The 24,081-nt window shown below is 43.7% G+C and overlaps 1 protein-coding gene across 2 annotated transcripts in view; it reads right to left on the bottom strand.

The window, feature by feature from the left end:
* Positions 1-24,081, bottom strand: part of CDH23 (cadherin related 23) — a 1,199,511-nt gene that overhangs the window by 1,135,976 nt on the left and 39,454 nt on the right. For both annotated transcript variants that reach the window (XM_085603466.1, XM_085603467.1), the window contains exons 3-4: positions 6,775-6,888; positions 760-908 (exon numbers count right to left, since the gene is read on the bottom strand). In XM_085603466.1, the coding sequence (XP_085459592.1) occupies positions 760-908; positions 6,775-6,888 (263 nt within the window). The remainder of the gene's footprint in view (positions 1-759; positions 909-6,774; positions 6,889-24,081) is intronic.

The following is a 24,081-nucleotide window of genomic DNA, read 5'->3' as shown; positions in this document are numbered from 1 at the left end:
GGTGCTAAGCGCCGGCACTTAATTGGTTTCCGGTGCTCGGCACCGGCACCTAATTGTCAACACCATACATAGAACAGTCTACCACATGGTGGAGCTGCTCATCTAATATACATATTAGCAGAACAATGGTTGTTTAGGAATACAATATACATTAAAATAGTGCTAATACCTGCCTCCCTAGCCATTCCCTTAGCTTTGGGGACCTGGAATAATCTGAACTGTCGCACTTGCAGGTGAATGAGATGGTTAGTAGTTGTTTTGGCAGCAATGACAGGGGCGATGGGTGGTGCAAGCTGCAGTGGCCTCCTGGTCAGAGCCCTGGCACTTAATATTTTACAAATTAAGCACTGTGTGAATGACTCCAGTAGTTACAATCCGAAACCTGTAGGGAGTCACTGATGACTTATCTGCGTTGCTATTCGTGAACTGAAGTATGCAGGCGCCTGTATTGCATTTCCAATGACATTTCTATCGACTGTAAGCAACGCGTGTTCAACTGCAGCGGGCCTTTGCCAAGAAAAGACTGCCGTAGGGGAAATGGTTGTGCCTCAGGCGCACATCTCACTGTATCAGTGGCGTAGTGAGTTACGTACCTGCCTTTTTTGTCTCAAAGAAATTGTGGATGGAAATGTGCAAAATGTGGCACTTTCCCTACTCCATTAGCATAGATAAGGTCATTTTTGAGAATTCCCCCTAACGAAAATTACTTGAGTTCTTCCCTAAGTGCAGAAAATGCCCAGATAACAGTCGGTAGCATACCTGTACTATTTTGCTGGAAGATGTGATGTTCTCTAGGACGCTGGCCTCGTAGCTGTTCTGGAGAAATATCGGTCTATTATCATTCACGTCCAAAACAGTGATGAACACGGTGGCTGTTCCTGTCTTCCTGTTTCCTGTCGGCCCATTGTCTGCAGAAAGAGTGAAACAGATGTCACACTTTTTTTAATGGGACACAGTAAATACAGAAGGCAAAGTGACGCTCTCGACTGCTGTTGTTTTGTATTACAACAAACAAATGATGGACGGAATGCTGACAATGCAGACATTCTCCCCCAGTCAAGAGATCTGGGTTAAATCCATCGTTCTTTTGCCCACTACGCCACCCCAGTTTAGACATGGCCATATGCAAATCAGTCTTGACCCTGTGCCTCATGGGAACAGTCCAGCCCGAACTGCCAAGCCATGTCTTCCCTGGACCGGAATCAAGCATCCTAGGACCGGTTTCTGGCTATCAGCCGTCATCAGCCAGGATAGCTTGACTCCAGTGGCGTAGTGAGCACGGGTCCCACGTCTGGGAATACCCATCCCACTTAGGGCGAAAAGCGTTACAACAAACAAATGATGGACGGAATGCTGACAATGCAGACATTCTCCCCCAGTCAAGAGATCTGGGTTAAATCCATCGTTCTTTTGCCCACTACGCCACCCCAGTTTAGACATGGCCATATGCAAATCAGTCTTGACCCTGTGCCTCATGGGAACAGTCCAGCCCGAACTGCCAAGCCATGTCTTCCCTGGACCGGAATCAAGCATCCTAGGACCGGTTTCTGGCTATCAGCCGTCATCAGCCAGGATAGCTTGACTCCAGTGGCGTAGTGACCACGGGCTGTTGTTTTGTAAGCATGATTTTTAAGCTAAAGCCAACCATTAATACCAGTGTTGGTAGCAGCTTTGCTGTGCTAATTTGCCAGTGGGCCCATGCAACCGTCAGGCATCTGTGATCCCTTGGAGTGGTGCGGCGGTCTGGGGAAGCAGTATGCATGGCGGTGCCACTGCGGCAACACCATGCATGTTATAAGTTACCCACCTCCAGCCTTTCATGGAAGAAAGCCCACCATGAAAAGACTGGCGGTTTGGGAAAGAAAGAGGGCCCTGCAGGGCCTCCTGTTGCCCCTGTGCATGGAGTGCATGCAGGGGGCACATGTTGTGCCCTCCTGTGTGCATGCACCCCTGCTCAGTCTATGCCGTGCAGGAACATGCATTGGCGGTCCCACGGTGGTGCAATTCTAAGGCCTTCAAACTGCACCGCCATGGGACCACCACGCCGCCTGCCAGACTACAAATTAACTCGTAATCTGCGAGAGGGGCACAACTCTCCAAAAAGAAATATCACTTTAAGGATCCCTGGTAGCTTGGTTTAAATGCTAAGTTATGTATTTATTTTATTTTTTTTGTAAGGTTTTTCACCGTGCGCGTACCGTATATATATATATATATATATATCACTGAAAAAACCATAGGTTTCACACATGTTATAGTTAGTGGAAATTTTACCGATAAAAAACCAATGAAATTGCCCCGTTATAGTTAGCGCAGGCAACTATAACTCACGCGACCACAATCCTCTGCTGATGCTAATACTGTATTTAGACACTTATTTGCCCATGTCTTCTTCCATACATTTTTAGCTATACATATATTACAAATATTTTTTTTTCATAAAGACACATGTCATCAGCAGAGGATTGCGGTCGCGTGAGTTATAGTTGCCTGCGCTAACTATAACGGGGCAATTTCATTGGTTTTTTATCAGTAAAATTTCCACTAACTATAACATGTGTGAAACCTATGGTTTTTTCAGTGAATTTGCAAGGTTTTTTAAATGCTAATTCCTAACTATAACGTGTGTGAAACCTATGGTTTTTTCAGTGAATTAGTACGGTTTTTTAAATGCTAAGTTTTTTTCCCTTATAATAAGCCCTGTACATTTGGTGGCCTACGGCCACCAAAAGCACAGGGGGTGGGGTAAGTGTGGATAGTGTTTTTTTCCATTGTAATAAGCCCAGCACATTTGGTGGCCTTCGGCCACCAAAAGCACAGGGGGTGGGGTAAGTGTGGATAGTGTTTTTTTTATTTTTATTTTTTTACCGTACGCTTACCGTAAGCGTACGGTAAGCGTACCCCGCGAAATTGCCGAAAAAAAAATAAAACCGTTTTTGCACTTGGGGGATGTTTGGGGACTCCCTCAACATGACTATGTGGGAGGGAGTTGTCAAAACAGCCCCTTTACATGTTTTTGGGCTTCCGATTTTAAAAATCTCTCTCAGTGCGAGAGACAAAATGGCGGCCGCCGCTTCCTGGTTTCGGCCGATTCGAATGTTTACTAAGATCTAAGAGCCAATCAGAATCGCGCTCGCGCACGCCACCGTACGCTTACCGTAAGCGTACGGTAAGCGTACCGTAAGCTGGCTCAGATATATATATTGATTTAAAGGCTATTTTCTCAGAATCTACTGAACAGATTTACACCAAACCTACAAAAGGCACTTCCTTGACCTAGGGACTACCTCTCTGCCAAATTTTGAGTAATTCTGTTCAGCCATTCGGGCTGTAGCTCGTTCTAAAGGTCCTATGGAAAAATGCATGGGAAAAACGCGTTTTGGGACCCCCCTTTTATCTCAGCCCCCGCTTGACGAATCCCCCCGAGACTTTCAGGGTAGGAGCGGAGCGTAGCGCCCCACCTATTTTGAGAAATTCGCGAGGATTCGTCGACCGGCGCCAAAGTTATTCAAAATAGAATGTTGAGGTTTTCCTATGGAAACGTGGTCCTAACTATAACTACCTACTGGCTATCGCCAGTAGGTAATATATATATATATATATATATATATATATATATATATATTTAAGCTTTATATACTATGGAATAGACTTGCTTCACATGACATGTTCTTAAAAGTGATTAAGATCAGTTTCAATGAGTTCTAAGAGAGACAAGGCATTGAAAGGCTCTACATTTTTTTGCAATAAGTACTAAAATCGTTTCCTTCATCATGATATTTTGGGGGTTACAAGCAACATTTTGTTTTCAAGTACAATCACTAGTAGTTTCTACGGGGGTGGGGTGTACCTTCTCGCATATCACTACTTGGTAATTATCAACATTCTTCCAACTAAAAAGAATACAGCTCAAACGATATTGCGTTTTCTTTAAATTATGCTAATAATACCATAAGGCGCGTCTTGTAGTGAACAGTTAAAATGTAGTCCAATCAGCAAATAAGGACTAATATTTTATGAATTTAGACTAGACTTCTAAAATGAACCTATATTATGAAACGCCTTCAAGCCAGTTGTCAGACAAATATTTCAATTATAAACAGCACAAGATGCCTGCATCAGTTACTTATAGTCCTGCTGCTACAAAAGCTCTGGGTCTGTGTGCTGTGAGGCAGTCAGCACTTCCAGGGAGACACAAGATGGGTAGGTGACAATGATCAGAGTTTGGAGTTGTAATGGAATTAGCAATCGTACTAAATACACTTTTAGAGAGAAAACAAAAAATGAATTAGACTCAACGCAGAAAAAATTTCCTTACGTGATGTCAATATACCAGCGTGCTGCAGCCTTAGAGAGTTTAAGGAGTGTGCACATTAAAAATAGTAATTTAATACATTTTCTCAAAGTTGTTGTTATTAGATGCCAGTCTGTAGAGTATATAAAGCTGCTGTGGAAGTGGGACCTGCTGTCAGCGGCTGTCTGTGCAGGTAGGGCGTTGGGGCTATGTCGACAGACGACGGAATAGGAATTATTTATTTATTTAATTTTCACTATTCTGTCCCCCCCTCCTACCCCACTGCGCCCCCGGCCGTGCCCCGCCTCACTGCGCTTACCTGCACGGACCGCCACTGCCTGCTGTGGTGATCCTTCTTCTTTTAGTGTAATGAGTTTAAAGAAAGACATGGGTGGGTGAATTCAATGTCCTAGCTCCTGCACTGATGTGAGCAGTGGGTGAATTGATGATCTTAGGTATCTCACTGGCTGGATGAGCCCTACCATTCAATGGGAACAGTGACATGACTAGTGACAAGGTGTGAGAGACAAATGTAGTCATTGGTGTGACCGAAGGAAGATGTGTTCGTCGTTTGCTATTGGAAGGCTCATCACATTGACTCAAGCACCCAAGGTGAACATGGGTTCTGTGCTTACTGTGCCTCTGGAACCAAGTTGCACACAACTGGAGAGGCCAAAATAGGCCATTCCGGGCTTTTGTCTCTTCTGTTCAGTTTCAGAGGGAAACTGGCTTAGCAGTTTAGGCTGCGCTGTTCCCATTGGAGCAGAACCAAGGCTAATTTGCATATGTCTGGGCATATTCTGAGGTTGCATTGTGAGCAAAATAAAAAGATGGACTGAGACATGGCCCTGAGTAATTACCAGTGGCAGAGATTCCTTTAAATATTCTAGCCTTCACCTTTTTGTATTCGTCGTTGTGACACTTTGCGTATGATGGGTATGCCCTGTCACTGGATCTTGTGCTCACTGTGCCACTAAAGCCAAGCTGCATCCGACTAAAGAGTCCCAATCAGTCTGGTCTTAGCATGCTTGTGTTGTGGTTCAGAGAGGACCTAGCATGGCAGTTCATGCTGGACGGTGCATACTGAAGCATGACCAGGGATGATTTGCTTTTGCCTGGGTCTAATCTGAGGTGGCAGGGTGAGGGAAAAAAAGGGTGGACTCAGATGCAGCCCATATCATTTCCAGAAGCTGTGATTAATGAAAGTATTCATCCATCACTTTGTTGTATTATTCATCCAATTGACTGCCATGCTGGAAAGATTTACATTTAAAGCTGGACTCAAGAGACTCTTAGGAACTTAAAGACTAGATCTGTCACCATCCCATATTTAAGGCATCTAAGAGGGAGGTTGGAAGCATGTATGAGATATGAGGACACACATCTTTGATTCTTCAGCATATTTGGTGGATCTGAGACCAATTGCTAAGCAATCAATTGTACAGAGCTTCCAATTTGGACCACTGCCTGTGCCTCTTCCCCATCTGGACCTAGCACCTCCACAGACAGCAACCAACAGGACAATGCTGATGAGACTGACTCTGTAGCGTCTGGCAGGCTTCACCCTCTCCTTGACACTGATAGGACACTGATACACCCCGTAGAAACACACGTACCTTAAGCACACATGCACCACAGGGACCATATATCTGTCCAAGACTGGGAAGGTTACAAGTTTCGGTTTTGTAATGTTCAGTATTTACCCAAATACGCAACGTGCACTGTATCTATGTGACATACATTGGAGCGTTTCCATCGAGACTTAAGGCCTCAGAGCCCCAAGATTGGCTCCTGAAATCATGGGGAGCTCGAACATGATCCGTTTACTATACGGCAAGACCAAATGGTACACAAACTACATATAGTGCTCCTTGATGAGTTAGCTGTATCATAATGCTGAAATGTTTTAATGTACTATGTACATTATTATTAAAGATAAAATCAATAAAGAAAATATTTTAAACAATGAATATAGTCAAATCACTTTCATTCTTAGTAATTGTCAACTCACTTGTAAAAGTTGTGAGCAGCTAGAACAAGTATTATCCACCCCTGTTATCAAGCTCTTTATATATAAATATTTATTTAAATGTGTTCAGATAAAGCCTCTTATGAAGGCGGAAAGAATATATTATTTTCCCCTCTCTATGATCAAATAACCTGCCCTTCTCTCCAGTTTCATCCATTATCATACCACCTAAAAAGAAGCGTGGATTGTGCTTTCTTTGTCACCTAAGGCCATCTACTGGTAACACATTGCCAAATTCTGTCAGTGTTGCCTTATATGGTCTTGACTTTTGTTGTGAACACACAGTGGGAACTTTGGTGTTAAAGGTTGGAGTATACAGTCACATTGGCATCTCATGTGCGCTATCTATTGCAGTTTACGGAAATACTGAATGCTTCAAATAGAAAGGAGAGCTAAAGTTACTGACAAATTTAGAGTCTATCAATGAAATAAACTTGAAGTCCTTCCTTACCAATTGCCTCCAGTATAAGTTTGTAGAATGCCATTGTCTCCCGGTCAAGGTTCACCACTGTTCTGACGACTCCACCTCGAAAGGTTACGCTGAACCTTCCATCCTGGTTCCCCGCTGTAGGAAGATTAGGAAAAAAGGACATGTGAGGAAAAAATGAAGTCTGTGGGTGATTGAGATATAAAAGAGAAAGAAAACCTTAAGAACATATGATATAGGTCAAAGTAAAAAATGAAGAAAAGGAGAGAGAGATGCAGATGATGGAGAAATAAAACTATCATTTGAGGGAGATTGTGAAAAGGTTTAGCAGTGGCAATAATGTGGGAAATTTGAAAGGTAAATGATGTGAGAGTGAGGGAGTGTCTCTGTGAAAGAAAGTTAATTAACTAGAGTGATTCAGAAATAGTGAGAGACCAGGTGTGTAAGATAGGTGCGGCAAATTAACAAACATCAAGATTGCATGAAAGAAGTTGGCAACATTTCACATAAAACACAGAAAGCTTGTGCAATAAAGGCTTTATTCAGGCCAGTTGCCCCTGTTGAAGGCACCAGTTAATTGAAATAAACTACATAAACACAGAGATTTTTTTCACATCCTCAATTCTACAGGCTTGAACAATGTGATCACTAGTCACCTGATGGCACTGCAAGGTCAACGTCTTTACTTGGCCTCTCTGATGTTAATCATCACCATCTTTCTGAGCTTCATTTAATTCCTTTGCTGAAATCTCTGAAAGGTATTACTTTTATCTTTGATTTGAGATCTTCTTATCTCAGTAGTCCTCCAGGATTCTCTCTTAAACATCAATTATAATCACTGTAACCTCACTTTATTATCCAAAATATTAATGATTGACATGTAGTTTAAACCGATTAATGGACTCATTTAGGGTTTGGTGGAGCGGGGAGGGACACTTAGCCGGAGGTCCTCCATCCTGCTCTATTGGAGTTACTGATGGAGCCGCTGTTGACTCTGCCAACAGTAAAACCTGATGGAGCGCTCCATTTGCCACAGGACGGCTAGTGAGTGCGAACTACCACCCTCAATAGTGATCATGTGGCATTTCCTGTGCCACAATGACTCTGACAGAGAAAAGGCAGAGTGTCCTCTGAGGACTCAGAGAAAATTCTCAGCGTTTCAAACCACTTGCTTTTTATTCACATAAAATAGATGCCTGCTTGTGAGAACATGACGAATGATTGGTGTTAGAGCTGTAAATAGAGTTGCAGTGGTGACATCTCTCTTTAAAGGGTGCTGCTATGGGAGTGACTTCCTTTACAGCACAGATACCAAGGAGCAGGGATCTCTAAATAGGGTGGATGGTCGCCTGTCAGGGTGGGGGAAGTCACGACTTTTACTACCATGGCAGACCAGTAGACCTCTGTTCTTGCTGCATGGACTCCCTGATGGGTTACAAGTATCTCCAGTGGGGTTGGCCCTCTGTTGCTTGTTGGTGAACCACCATTTTAATCCCTTGGTGGATGATGCACATCCGTGGTGGGTTTTACATATGATACAGCCCATCATTAGAGATGATAAGTACCTGCATGCGTTGTTACATATATTCTCTGTGCCTTGCTCATGCACAGGGAGATATGCAGCACCATGCAACTAACTCATCTTCAAACCTCATGTACCTCATCCAACATGTCTCATATAGGCCAAAGTACAGCCAACATCCCTTCAGCCATGCTCTAAGAAGGGTGTCCCGAAACCCAATACAAACCTAAGAGCTTTACGACCTTGTCAGGGAAATCATATGCAACATTAATGTCACAAAAGAAATAGATACTTACCTGACCACGCATAAAATACTTTGGGTTTCATAAAGGTATGGGAAAGAGAAACACAAATACCACTGCAGTACAATACAATATTATTGTGCTTTCCAAGTGTGTACTGCCCAAATTATCTTACACCAGTAAACTCTTAGTGGGTAGAAGTCCTAGTGAAACCTAACTGACAATTGAACTAGGTTTTTCACGATACACCTATATTATTGTTTATCTCTTATCTTTAACAGCAGGACTGGTGTTCTGTGAAAGCACTACTAGCCAAGCTACCTGTTGTAGCACTACTTCATCTTTAAATGTACAACGGTACTACTCAGTCTAAATGACGCAATCATAATTTCTTCAACAATATGTCTACACAATCACTATGCATCTTTAATGTAACACACTATTATGCAGTGTAATTCTACACTGTGCTTTCTCATCCTCTTGTTTATACTAATGTTAGTTGTTATAAGTCTATACTGCTTAGTTTGTCTCCTACTTTCTGTTCAAGCCAATTTGAATGTTAAGTTCTTATTGCACAAATTACAACTATAAAATACATTTGAATGCAATCTTAAAATGCGTACCAGACCTCATTTAAACATACAATGTATGTCTACTACGGAGATGTAGTCTTATGGATTGTTATGTACTGTTATTTGCAGTTATAGCTCTGACCACCAGTGTCATGGCATTGTAGCAAATTCTTTAACTCCATGCTCTTTCTAATGGAACTTGGAAGTTTATAAATAGCTTGGGTCTGCTGTTTGCTGGTGTTTGATTCTGTGACACTGGCAGAGAGTGTGCTTAACAATTAGTTTTTGTAGATGTTTGTGAATGTAAAGTGCATTTCAATTTGGGAGATTATTGCCGAGTTTTTTGTCTTTGAGTGGCTGTGTCAGAGGAATTTTGCATTTTGAATTTTGTCCACTGCCTGATCGGATTAAGGTGTTCTCAATCTATTCATCACAACCTGGTAGGAAATTATGAATAAAATTGAGTTTTAATCAGTGAAAGACTACCTTTCATAAGGAGACGTTCATTATAAAGCTTCATTATACAGTCATCAGCTCTAAGTGAGCACTATGCAACTAACACCAAGGCCACTCAGTGAAATTGTTGAAAGTGAACTAACATGCTTTTCAATCTATATCAATCAGTCAAACCTCTCATGAATAAATGACCATATATTTAGAATGATATGATGGAGCCTAACGATCATGAATAAATTGATGAACTGACCTGCTATTTAAAACTGTGGTATCCGGACGGACACTTGTTTGTTGGTTTCATGTTAAATATCAAACTGGTGGCACTTGCACCAGTGTAGTTACAGTTAGATCAGGCTTTCAACAGGAAATGTATTTTTTGTTTCTTGAATAAGTTTAGTGCCGTTTGAAAATCTTGCCAAAAATTCCCCAAAAAGATTATCCACTGTGGCTCATTCATCGAAAGTTTAATGCTGATCCGTCAAAAGGGGGCTAACCGAAAGAGTTCCCAAAAGTGTGAATTCCCTTTTAAATTACAATAGGAAAGTTTGCTTTCCTATATAGACATAATCAGCTTGATGGTATTACACCAAATTTTGCACAAACATGAAAATTTACTCAAAAGTGTCCTTTTTGTGAATTGGTGCAAATCCCAGTCAGCTGTTTTCGAGAAATTAGCATTTAAAGATGGGGTTATGTTGGATTGGGCATGAACGGGTTAATCCTGAGGAAAAAATAGAGATATCTGGACAGTTGGTACCAGAAGAGTGAAGGGGTACTCCTGAAGCGCGAAAAGTAAATAATAGCTCCTTCTGATTGGCTGCGGTACTGCGGTAATTAAACAATCTGATTAGATGGCTACAATATGTGAGAAAATCTTACGCCCACCATGACAGAACTAAGGGAGGCGGTCATTAAGTCCTGAGAAATTACCAAAAATATGTATTTCTGGTCACAGGAAGCGCGGTTACAGCTGCTGGTTTGGCCACCTGTGGGAGGTTGGTGGAAAGCCTGGCTGGAGGCCAGCCCCGCTGGCCAACCACTTTCTGCAAACAGTCGAGGTCAATAGGAGCCAGAGACTCGGTGTCTAAGGAGGGATGGGTGAACTGCCTGGCTGGAAGCAAGGCCCTACGACCAAACTCCTTTGTGTGCACAAGGCCACATCCCATGTGTAGCAGGAGCAGTCTGCCCAAAGAAGGTTGGGTAGAACACTTGGCCAGAAAGCCTGTGCTGCACTCGGCCAAAGATCGTGAATAGTGGGCGAGGCTACCACCCTGAGGATGTTGGGCCAATAAGTTGATTAGAGGCTATGCTCTCGGGGCTACTCCCTACTGAGCTTGTCCAAAGGCCATGAGTATCCGGGAGGTGGCCGCTGGTTCCCCGAGGGAAATGGGCATCTCCTCAACTTAGCATGTTATAAAAAGTATATCACAGAAATTCACCGAAAAAACAAGGTTAAAGTGACATTAGAACTAGGTACTGTAAAGAGTGGTAAGATCTTATGTAAAAAACAAAGTGAAATGTTATGAAAAAACGAAGATTAAGCTGATGTTATACTTAGGTGTTTGAAATTAGATAAGAATTAACATCTGAAAACTGAAAAAAACATTGAAATTCGGTAGTTATAATTTAGTGAACTAACTATAGCATAAGCCCTTGCCATACTCTGCTTATGACCTTACATATTACGTCACTCATGACATGTTAAATTACATCATTGATGACATCAGTGATGACATCTCAAATTACATTATTGATGACATTACTGATTACATCATCCAATGATTAGGACAGTGTGCTATTGGGTATGTGGCTGGAAGTAATTCAACAAGCTACATGTGTGTCCAAGTTTCTAACACCAATTAAGTGATACTAGACATCATCTTTGACAACGTGCTGGGCACGCAGCATTGGTTAACTCACCCACAGAAAATGCCTCCATAGACTTTAATAAGGTCACCCTCTTTTGAACACCCTCCAGAAAATAGCTTGTCTATTTATATTAAAGTGATCGCCCTCTTAAATATTTCACAGGGTCCTCAGTGTTATGTCGAGAGGAAGACAGGTATGAATTAGACACTGAAACACCTTCAGTCTGGCCCTATAGACACCTCTCCATATTTTGGTAAACTACAACTACAGACCAGTCGCGGCTGGTGTCAGGGGAAAGCGGTGGGCAGGGGTAGGTGGGGGAACAAAACAAATAAACAAAAAACACTTACCTGAATTCCGCCACATCACCGCATCGTCCCTCTTCTGGCTCCACTGCAGGCAAAGGCTCCCAGCCTGCCCATCAGCCAAACTCGACTCGCTCTCACAGCATGAGATCAGCGTCGCGATTGGCCTGAGCGCCCTCGAATTGTGCTCCCTGAGAGCCTGTGCCTGCTCTCTACAACCCTCAAATGCAGCTGGGTTGGAGCGAGCTTCAGTGCGCATGACGGTTCGGACAGCCTCAGACGGCTGGCCAAACCATCATGCGTTCTGAAAGCAGTGCCCACCACTCCCCCTCAGTGGACCCATCCCCAAGACCCCAAGGTATGGGGAAAATAAAACGATATTAGACATGGTTTATTATCGTTGTATTTTTCAAGTTTTGCAGCTGCTGCTGGTGGGGGGGGGGGCAATGCTTCTCCGCCATTGCGGGGTTGCCGCCCCTGCTACAGACATTCCTGAGCGGAGCAGTTCCTGGAGGCAGGTCCTGTTCATTGGATACCTTTAGCAGTGTCCTGTCAGAGAGAAAACTCCACTTTCTTTGCCCGCTCCCCACACCCATCCATTAGCAGAAAATGCCAAAGCAGCATTATTGATTTGCCAGGAAGAAGGCACGTCATCTGAAATATACATCGGGCAGTGAAACATGTCAGGGTTAGGCGGTTCCTGTGGGACTGCAGAACCCACCAAGAAAGGCAGACATGAGACTTCCTTTCCAGCTCAGGCACTATGCCACTATCCTTTTTTGAATAATCTGCCTTTTGCTCCAGTGGAGTGTGGACCGAAAATACCATTTATGCAAACCTATTTATTTCCACCTACTTGAGAAATGCTTACGTTAAGTAATCACTCTCAACCGAAATATCATCTGCATAGACAGACGGCATTGTTTATATAATTCAAATAAGACTTTGATGAAAACCTTTCTGGAGAATAGGTATGTAATGCTAACAGGAGCTGCTGTAGTTCATTCTGAGTACATATGATCAACTCCACCTGCACTAAACTGCACTGATGAGCCTAAGTCTCCACTTTGACAGGTCAACTTTTGTAATCAATAATTCCTTTCTATCTGTGCACTCCTAGGTATTTAAAGGATAGTTACACTATGGAGGACTCCGAGGACAATGCTATATCATGGAAAAGATTGCTAACTAGCCACGCCTGTGAAATCGCAATTCCCTTGAACATCGCACTTTGTAAGGCTCATTTATTCGTTATTGCCCAGAATCACAAAATGTTGATAAGAGCTTGCCAGAAAAATTCTGTATTCTCCTCACTCAACTTAACCTACCGAATACGGGCATTGGTACTTCCAGGGGGCATAAATACTCCTGACTGCATGTTGTTGTGGATTAACATGCCGGAATTGGTGTTCCCCCACCAATCAATTAATCTTTCCCCCATTTTTGCCTGCCTTCCACCTCTAAGCAGGCCAAGTCAAAATCTCTGGACACATAAAGTCTACCCACAGACATTGTAATTCCTGATGTGGTTCTCGTAATTAAGTTCTAAATGCAGCTTCAAGCACATTTCTCAAATATTTCAATTGATCCATAATTACACGTTTATTGATTGATGCAGTTGCCAGAATGTTCAGCGATTTGGTTATTCTAATGTAGGGTACATAGGTTAGTGGAAAGAAAAGATACATCACTTCATCAACTGTCTCACTAGCTTTGTGATTTACATACTGATCTTTGGTTGCAGTAAAATATATGTGGGCAGTACAGTAAGACAACTCAAACCTCTCATACAGCAACACTGCAGAGCAGTTGCTAATGGGGACACCTCATATGCCCTCGTCTCACATGAATGCAGGGATGGGGTAGACAGATCAAAATTTCGCTTTCATGGCATTGATGTGGTGTTGCCCAGTAAACGGGGTAGAAACAGAGATTTGACCCTCAGACAACTGGAAGCCAGGTGGATTTGCACTCTGCGATCCGCCACTCTGGGCCTCAACAGTGATAATGAAATGCACTACTTTTTGTAGCTATTTTTTAAAATCTATAGCCTTAGCATCACTGTTTTCCACTATGAGACGTGTCAAATACAGTAGCGCAGTCTCTTAGAGTGTGAGTACTGAGCGCTTACTGCTGTATGTATCCCTATTCATAACCATGAATTATGAATATTGCGTGTGTTATTCCATGTGTCTCTCAAGCAACAACTAATGTGATCGCTTCCACAATATTTATGTACCTGCAAAGACCCATAGTATTCTATCCCCGCTTTACACTGTAACAACCAACACTAGAGCGTTGTATAAATACAAACTTGTACTCTTTACTGAATGGTACGAAGGCTGTGCCTAGGCTGTAGAATTTTTCGACATCTCTTGGTTAAGTGACTTAACCTTTGAGTACCATTCTCTTATGTAACAGTATTAGTAACAATGTCACAATAACATACTGAGGTCACCTTCCTTTTCAGCAACAGAAGTAACAACTTCACCAGAAAATATTGAATTCAATTATGTTTATCATGGACAGAAGTAACAACAATGTCACCAGAAAATATTGAATACAATTATGTTTATCAAAATAATGGTCCTCATACACCACTTTGGCATACAGAACCTATTGATGTCACCTATGTCACTTTTAACCTGTGATCTCCTTATACCTGCTCCCCTATCTGCTCACATGAACCAACAAGGATCCTCTCTTCTTTGCCACTATGGCACACACTATCGACCTTGCAGTCAGAAAACATTTTTGCCCCAAACCTTTTCAGTTCCAATATGCTTCCTAAATGCACGATCCCAGTATCCACACTACGATACTTTGTTTTTCCCATTCTCATGGTGTCGCCTCACATGCTTCCAACTTTTTGCATGGCGACGCAGTTTCTCTCACATGGCCTCCTCACCCAAACCGTTGGTTTAATTTTCCGCATTGTTACCTTGTGCGACCTTGGTTACGTAGAAGTGCGTATACACGTCGTTCTACCTCCACCATGCCTCTCAGTTACAACGGGCATAGAATGAGAGTAGCAACATGGCAGGCTGGGTTCTGTGGGTGACGGTCTAGTCTTCCATCACTGGAAACTGACCCTCAACCCGGAAGCACCTAACCGGGACAACACTTAGACTGGCTTCCGCACTCTGCACACTTACCACCCTCTCCAGCGAGGACGGAGCGGCGCTAATGGCTGCCCGAACACAGAGCACTTCTATAAAGTAAGCTTTAGGACTGCGGCTAGCGCTATATACTGTTACATGATACTGAATCGGGCTGCTGCTGCCCCGATGGTAACTTAAAGTACCTTGCCCTGTACCCGCGCTTATGATCCGCTATACAGGGTGTCATTCATCTCATTGCTTAATTAGCTTTCACCTGCCTTCTACCCCCTTTTTAAACTCTCCGAGCATCGCCAGGGTTGCCTTTACGTGGATGTTACATGGTTTTTGCTGTTGGCGCTTGGTTTAGGAAACATGTTGCTGCCTGTCTCTAACAGTTTAAACACTAGTTTAAACTTGGGAATTTTCCCGAACCATCAGCAAAAGTGTTACGTTTTGCCTTCCCCTCTGCCACGTTGGTGCATACCTCCCAGGGCTCCTACGTAGTCCCTGGTGTTTTTGCGGGTTGTCTAAACTGATACCTTCTGTCAAATTAAGGAATATGTTTAGAACACCACTGCAGCAATCCCTCCGAGACCACATGGGGTTGCTATACTTTTTACCACGTTAGCGTCACAGCACGGGTAGATCATACCTGATGTTCTTATTTCCCCAACCCTGCCTTTGCTTCTCATGGAACACAACACGTTTTGCTCTAGGTCCTTACATCAGCATTCATGCCGCTATACATTCTATCAGTCATTCCAGCCTGTTCTCTTACTGAATAGTTTCACTTTCTACTTAGATACCAACATCCTTACCACGGATCAGCCCAAAGGAGGCAGAATACAATTTCCTCCTAAATCTTGGACCACCTTTGGTACATTACTGAGAGGTTAGAGTGCTTTACTGTGTTCCACCGATCCTACATTTATAATTGATAAGAACTATCATTCTGAAGGAGCTTTTCCTTACATTACCAGGGTTTTTTACCTCGTATATCCTCTGTCCCGACACGGACTTGATCAATAATTGACGCAAACCTTACCCCGAGGCGCTCCGACTAAGACTTGCCTTGGTAAGCGCTATCTCATCAACCTAGCACTTTTATGAAGCCCCTCCTTCGCTTACCTTTTTTCTTCCAGCATAGTGGCTTGGAAATTTTGTGGTTACTCTTTCTTCATTGCACTATTCAAGGTCAGATGGCCTTGTAACACAACAGTCCTTATTCACCACTTGCAAGTACTGGTTCCCTTACTTTTCACCCTTTTCTTAAAAAGAGTCTCCTTCCTTATTACACCTCAAATGTCCCACACCTTACTCCGTTTGATTTCTCACCAACCTTTCACTGAATAACTAAGTCACCAACTATTTTGCACTTTAAAGAACAGCAGGCTATACAATTGGTTTTAAACTAAAAACTTTGTATATATTGTATAACATTACAGCCCTGAAGAAGCCCATGTCTGGGTGAAACGCGTTGGCTGTTTTGAACACCAAGTGCATCATGAATAAAAGCAACTAAAGATCACAAGCAATGACGTGGACTTACTCATTATTTTACTTGATGTGCATACTCTAGAGTTTTTACCTCACATATATTGCCTCTCATACCCCTGTGGAATAACTTATCACTTAAGTACTTTAAAGAAATGATGACTAGGGGGCTGGTTTTTTACTTTGTTCAACCCCCCTATGTAAGAGATGTGCCTGCACTGTAAAACAGCAAGATTTATCTGTGTGTATGAGAAATTAGACAAAAAATGATTTAAAAGGAATCTGCTAATTTATTTTTTATTTAAATCTTTTATAGCACTATCACCCCAGTGTAGGGTGTCAGAGAGTTTTACATCACACACAAACACAATAAATCATACAAATGTGTAAAAAATGTATAGGAAATGTTACATAAGATAATGTGGGTTTCAACGTGTAGGAATCACATATTTTTCATACTTGAAGACATTATACGTTAAGAGTGAATGGTCGGTAGAAAAAAAAGTCAAGATTTAAGACGCAACCCAGTGGTTGTGGTTGTCTGTACTAATAAGACTACATTACTTCTCAAAAGAACCCTTCTTTGCAATCTTAGTATAACAACAAGTTTAGAAAAAGAACAATAAGATTCCGATTCACAAAAGGTACATATGACTGGTAAAGTGACGAGTGCGGGGTCTCCACATTCGGGGTGGAATCTCCGCACTCGGGGCGGAATCCTTGCACTGCAATGCTCAATACGGAGATTCTGCCTCGAGTGCAGAGACTCTGCATTCATAATATTATGAGTTGTAAGTCCCTTTGTGATCGGGCATTAGGCTCTAAACCCATGACTTGCAATTTGATAACTCCTGGATGCCAGTTAATAGATCACTGTGGTATATTAAAAGTATTGTAAGGAAGTAACAAAATGAACTCAGTGTCAAAAGCAGTAGCCCACTTACCTATCAACATAAAATACAAATCTGTGCACTGCATGTTACACGATGTGCTTTGAAGCAGGCATATTAACTCTTTATAAGTCAAAACTGTGACTGGACACAACACAGAACTCTCCTAGAACTACATTAATCACCAGAATTATCTTACTACTGTTGCAATCCCCTCAAAATTACCGGGCACATAAAAGCATCTGCAGAAGGTGTCTTAGCATTGTAAGATATTTCGAATGCAGCATCTTAGTGCCTAATTTAATAAGCAAAAACGGATTTACTGTCACATTTGTCTATGCTGCAGCAGATTAAAAAAAAAATTATACATCAACTGTCAGACTCTGCTTTGCAAGCTCTGCCCCTCGTGGCTCCACCCCTTTCCTCTGCCAAGGCTTCACCCCCAATTTATGGGTACCCAGGGAAATTATTTCTCCAATTCCAGCACTAGCTATGGGTCCCTCCTTTGCTCACAAGTGCAGCACAATCACAGGGGCTTTGGCTGCCCTAAATTAACAATGGCTGCAGCACAAATGTTTATGTGTCTACATTACCATGCACAGCTCTGTTCTTTAACATCTTTGCAAGCAAGCAGGCACAGTTACAGCATTTTACTGCTGCCCTTGCTGGCTCACGCAGGGTGCCCTCAGGATGACTCGCTTATATGATGTATCCATTGGCTGCATGTAAGCAGTACGCTTAAACAGGCTCAGCGCTCACAGCTGCTCTCTATCTCCTGTGGATCTAGGTTTCGGTTTCATGCAGCTCACCCAGCATGTATCCTTGCTAGGCCGGAAAAAAAATCATAAACAATAACTTTTATGGTTTGATGTCTAAATATGTATTCTCAGCGTTCTATTCTTATGGGTTCTGTAAAGACCCTGAATTCAGAAGATTGACGGGGTAGCAAGATAGCACCACAAAGCATGCCCTGTTTGATTGAGTATGCCATTTGAGCATTCAGTTCAGTAGAAATCCTCAGGGTGTTCTTCAAACTGAAAGTCTAGTTTTGCAACATGTCTTTAAGTTCTCTGAGACAGGAGATTTTTAACTGCACTCTTAAGCCCTATCGCCACCCTTCACCTGCCAGGGCTCCAGTTACAGAGCACAAGGAGCAGCTTGCCATGCTCCAGGACTGAGGCACTTGCCGACTGAAGTCAGGACATTACATGCCGGCAGTGCTCGATTTGTCCTGATGCTTGCCAGAACGCAGAACTGGCACTTAATTCTAAACACCAGCACTTGTTAATGATAGTCTCCTGCATGGGAGCACTGTCTGCATTTGCATTCTTAAAGACCAGTGGAGTGTTTTAAAGTTCCTTATAGTTTAAAAAATGCAGAGTAGACTATCTAGGCCATTGACGGTGTGTCCCCGCCCTGGACCCTAAATTCTCATTGGAGAAGAAATAGTAAAGATTCCTCGATATCAAGAGGGAATGCCCGAACCAGAATTAATTAAATTTGAAAGTCACTGCTAAAGATCCATGTTTTCAATCTCTTCCTAAAGTCAGTTTCCGAGGGGGAGTCTCTGAGAACCATGGGAGGGGAGTTCCAAAGTTTGGGTGCTATATTGACAAAAGATTTAGCTCCCATTTTAGCCCACCTGATTTTAGGCACAATTGTAAGATTGCCATCAAATGATCTGAGATTGCGAATAGGAACATATTTTTTAACTAAGGAGTGAAGGTAGCTGTGGCCCTGTTTCTCTAAGATGTGGCGACATATGCATAAAGCTTTGAAGCGGATTATTTTTGTAACTGGAAGCCAATGTAACGAGTTAAGGGTGCTGGAAGCTGACAATCAATCAATCAATCAATCAATCAAGAAATTTGTATTGCGCACTACTCACCCGGAAGGGTCTCAAGGCGCATGAGGGAGGGGGTCTGCTACTGCTCGAACAGCCAGGTCTTGAGCTGTCTCCTGAAGGCGAGGTGGTCCGGGGTCAGTCGCAGGTGGATGGGCAGGGAGTTCCATGTCTTAGCCGCCAGGTAGGAGAAGGATCTTCCTCCGGCGGTGGTTCTCTGGATGTGAGGGACGACGGCGAGGTTTGCGGATCGTAGCTGGCGGGTGGGCGTGTAGAAGGTCAGGCGGTCGTTGAGGTATCTTGGGCCAAGGTCGTGGAGGGATTTGTGTGCGTGGGTGAGGAGTCTGAACGTGATCCTCTTGTTGACGGGGAGCCAGTGCAGGTCCCTCAGATGGCTCGAGATGTGGCTGCGTCGGGGACGTCCAGGATGAGTCGGGCGGAGGCGTTCTGGATACGTTGAAGTCTTTTCTGAAGCTTGGCTGTTGTACCGGCGTAGAGGGTGTTTCCGTAGTCTAGTCTGCTGGTGACGAGGGCCTGGGTGACCGTCTTCCTGGTCTCGGTCGGGATCCAGCGGAAGATCTTACGGAGCATGCGAAGGTTGTGGAAGCAGGCTGAGGATACGGCGTTGACTTGTCTGGTCATAGATAGGGAGGAGTCCAGGATGACGCCCAAGGTGCGTGCGTGGTCCGTAGGCTTGGGTGCAGTGCCTAGGGCCGGGGGCCACCAGGAGTCGTCCCATGCGGAGGGCGATGGTCCCAGGATGAGGACTTCTGTCTTGTCCGTGTTCAATTTCAGGCGGCTGATGTCCATCCATTTGGCGACGTCTTTCATCCCTTCGTGTAGGCTGGTTTTGGTGGTGTCGGGGTCTCTGGTGAGGGAGAGAATCAGCTGGGTGTCATCGGCGTAGGAGATGATGTTGAGGTTGTGTTGGCGTGCGATGGCAGCGAGGGGTTTCATGTAGATGTTGAAGAGAGTGGGGCTGAGCGCTGATCCTTGCGGGACGCCGCAGATGACTCCGGTGGCCTCAGAGAGGAACGGAGGGAGGCGTACTCTCTGTGTTCTGCCGGAGAGGTATGAGGTGATCCATTCCAGGGCCGTCCCTTGGATGCCGGTGTCGTTGAGGCGTTGGACTAGGGTGCGGTGGCAGACAGTGTCAAATGCCTCAAATCTTTTCGGAAGATTAAGAAACAGTCTAGCTGCTACATTCTGAACTCATTGCAACAGTCTGAGACTTCCTTTGGGGCACCTAGTTAACGTACAATCTCCGTAGTGCAGCTGGGACGTGATAAGTGCATGAACTATGGTCTGGTGAGAATTAGATCAAGGATTTTTCTCAGAATCTTTAGGGTGCCAAAGCATTTCCCTGCTGTTTTCCTAATTTGGTCTTCAAAAGTTAATTTTGAATCGAAGATTACTCCTAGGTTCTTTGCCTTGTGTTTAGGAGCTGGGGGTTTCCCCAGAGACACTGGCCACAAGGCTGATGTCCAAATAGGGGGAGTTCATCCGAACAGTAAGATCTCCATTTTGTTAGCGTTCAGTTTTAAGCAATTATCGGTCATCCAAATTGCAACCTCAGATAAGCAGGCCTTAAACCTATCGGCTGTGATGGCAGTGGGTTCTGTCAAATGTACTATTAGTTGGGTGTCGTCGGCATATGACACCACTTGATCCATATGCCTTTTAATGATGTCAGCCAGGGGTTTCATGTATATATTAAATAGGGTGGGACTCAGAATAGAGCCCTGAGGGACCCATTTCGTAGAGTGGAACTGATCAGACACACAGGATTTAAGTTTAACTTGAAACGATCTGTCCTCTAGGAAGGAGCTGAACCATTTTAGGGCATTGTCTCTAATCCATGCCCCCTGAAGTCTATAGATTAGTATGCCGTGTGACACCATGTGAAAGGCTGCACTCAGGTCAAGTAATATCAGAGCCGAAGTCTGACCCTTGTTGGCATTCTGTCTCAATATTTCTTCCGATAGGAGTAGGGCAGATTCAGTGGAGAAAGTGGCTCTAAAACCGTATAGAGTAGGGTCTAACAACTCATTGGAGTCTATGAAGCTGGTCAGGCAGTTATTGACATGCTTCTCTAGTATTTTTGCCCCAAACGGAAGAAGGGAAATAGGTCTCATATTATCTAATATGGAAGTTTCCATTGAGAGATTTTTCCTGATAGGAATTACCATAGTGTGTTTCCAGTATTTGGGTACCGTGCCAGAAATTGCAAGATTCTAGGTGGAACTGAGTCTGAGTCGAGAGCCTGATTTGATGAATGCAAAGATATTACTAACTTCTGCTACCGAAGGAATGGGGAGATCCACTAAATCACTAGATTGTTTTCTGCACCTATACGTGCCTTCCTTAGTAAAAGAATTAGAAAAGTTTTCATATATTTTAGAAACTTCATTGGAAAAAAAGGTTGCAATGTCGTTGAACAACTTGCGTGACAGAGAGAGATTAGCTGAGGTACGTTCCCCCTTCGTTAGAGATTTGAGCAGTGAAAATAGTTCTTTAGTTGGATTACGTGCTGAATCAATCATCTTAGGATAGTACTCTGTTTGTTCTAATCTTAAAAGTTTATGGTAAGTTTTCAGGGTAACTTTGAGGTGAGTGTAGGCAGTGGAGCTGTAGTCCTTCCGCCATTCGCGCTCAAGGCATTTGCATAGTTTTTCTAATGTGCATAGAGGTTCATTTTACCAAGGCGCAGAGGGTGATTCATTCACATTATGTCTCAGAGCTAGGGGCACCAAGGTATCGATGGTTTCAGTTAGCCAAGTCTCGTATCTTAATGTGGCAACTGCCATCTGATCTTCCCTCTCAATATTAGGTTTGGTTTTTTCCAGGGCTTTTAGAATTTTCTCAGGTGGAATTTTGGTAAAGTTCCTTCTCTGGACTGGTGGGGTTGCAGCCTTGGCCACCTGCTATTAATCGGGAACAAGAAAGGAATTAGAAAGTGGTCCATCCATGGCAGTTTCACAGCGTCTTCCACCACTGAAGAGGGGTCATTAGAGAAAATAGGATCTAATGTATGGCCTTTTTCATGTGTAGGACCCATGACTAGTTGACATAGCTGAAGAGTTTGTAGGTCTTTAATCAGAGATAGGGCTGTCTGGCAGTCATGAGAATCAAAGTGAAGGTTAAGGTCCCCTAGTATGTCCAGTTTTTTGTGCCTCATGGCTAGCGCAGTGGCAGATGCCATTAGCTTATGGATCAAATTTGCTGCAGGACCGGGGCGGTACATCAATACACCTGTAAGAGATAGATTATTGGACATAAGAATAGTGATTTGCCCGCCTCACTATCCATAGAATCTATTTTATTGAGGGAGCAGTTCCAGATCTGTTTAAAAATAATGGCGATTCCACCCCCTTTATGCCCAACTCTGTCACATTTAACAATGTTATAGCCTACAGGTAGCACATCTAGAACATCCAGCTCAGAGTAGTCACCCAGCCATGTTTCTACTAGAAAGAGCGCGTCCGGGGTTTGCTCATTTAGTATATTGAAGATATCTGCCTTGTGTTTCGGGGGACAGCGGCAATTAAGCAGGAGATCTTTAAAAGAGCCATTTTGGGAGCTTAGATTTGCTGTCTGTCTAATGTTATTGATCTCAATCGACTCGAAGGAGAAGGTGCAATGGTTACAGTGTCTTCTGCCTTCAATTACCTGGATGGAACCTTTACAGGACTCTAGAGTTAGGGGGTCCAGGCTCCAAAGAGTATCCAAGGAGAACTGTAGTCAGTGACTATTCAAATAGGCAGAGGGACTGGCCCCTGGCCCCGGTTGGCCGCGGACGGGCGGAGAAGGGCTTGCCTTTGGTGCACCAGCAGCGCATCCGCGCATCGGGCATGATCAAATAGCCTCGTCAGAGGAGGCGACCAATCAGAGGTAGGCGGGACGGGGCCGACCGCTGGTGCGGGCGCCACTCAGGAGTGGTGAGAAAGGATCTTTCGGAGGCAGAGCTCGTCAAAAGAAATAAGGAAGAGAAAACAAGGGGGGGAAAAGAGGGGAGCAAGGCACCTCCCAAGCACCATAGGTACTAAAAGGAAATCAAACTGGGGAGAAGAGAGCCAAAACTAGTCTGAAACGGGAGCCAGGCACGTCCCAGACAAAGGTTGTTACAAGGAAAATAACGTAATAAACAAAACAATTGCAGAAGAGTGAGAGAAACACTTGGGCAGGAGTGGGATTAAAACTCCGGAACAGAGTGAGGATCTCTCTTCCGAGATCAGGTCTGGTGTGTCCGCGCATTGGGCATGATCAAATAGCCTCGTCAGAGTAGGCGACCAATCAGAGACAGGCAGGCGGGGCCGATCGCCGGCGAAAGTGCCACCCAGCAGTGGGGAGACAGGTTCTCTCTGAGGCAGAGCTCATCAAGAGTGGTAAGGCAGAAAAACAAAGGGGGGCAAAAGAGGGTGGCAAGGCACCTCTCAAGCACCGTAGGTGCAACAAGGAACTCAAACTGGGGAGAAGAGAGCCAAAAAGCAGTCTAAAACGGAAGCCAGGCACCTCCCACACAAAGAGTGTTACAAGGAAAATAATGTAATTAAAAACACAACTGCAGAAAGTTGAGTATAAAACACTTCAGAATGAGTGAGAGAAACACTCGGGCAGAAGTGGGATTAAAACTCCAGAACGGAGTGAGGATCTCTCTTCCGAGATCAGGTCTTACAACAAGCAGATGTTGCGCTGTTGCAACTAGTACATAGAAATGGTTTTCAACTTGACTACAGATGTGTTTTGAAAGATTGGACACAAGGGGTATAGAGTACTATCTTCTACCAGAGCTAGAGAGACATAGTACTTACTCACTAACTTTTATCAACAGTGTCCTGGCATGGGAATCAAACCTTTTGACAAACCAAACACGTGGTGGCTTCTACATCTCTGTGACCCTCATGGGTCAGGTCCACTATTCAATTTTGCAGAGCTTGAGAAACAATAATTTTTGTTCCTGTATTGGTCCATTGTGATGTCTTACTAGTTCACTCTGTACATGTCAATATGCTTTGATATCTTTTAAGTGACGGCTTC

The sequence above is a fragment of the Triturus cristatus genome, chromosome 1_2, assembly GCF_964204655.1.
Source record: "Triturus cristatus chromosome 1_2, aTriCri1.1, whole genome shotgun sequence".
NCBI lineage: Eukaryota > Metazoa > Chordata > Amphibia > Caudata > Salamandridae > Triturus > Triturus cristatus.
Note: the sequence above shows the minus strand (reverse complement) of the source record. Positions and strands in the feature narration are given on the sequence as shown.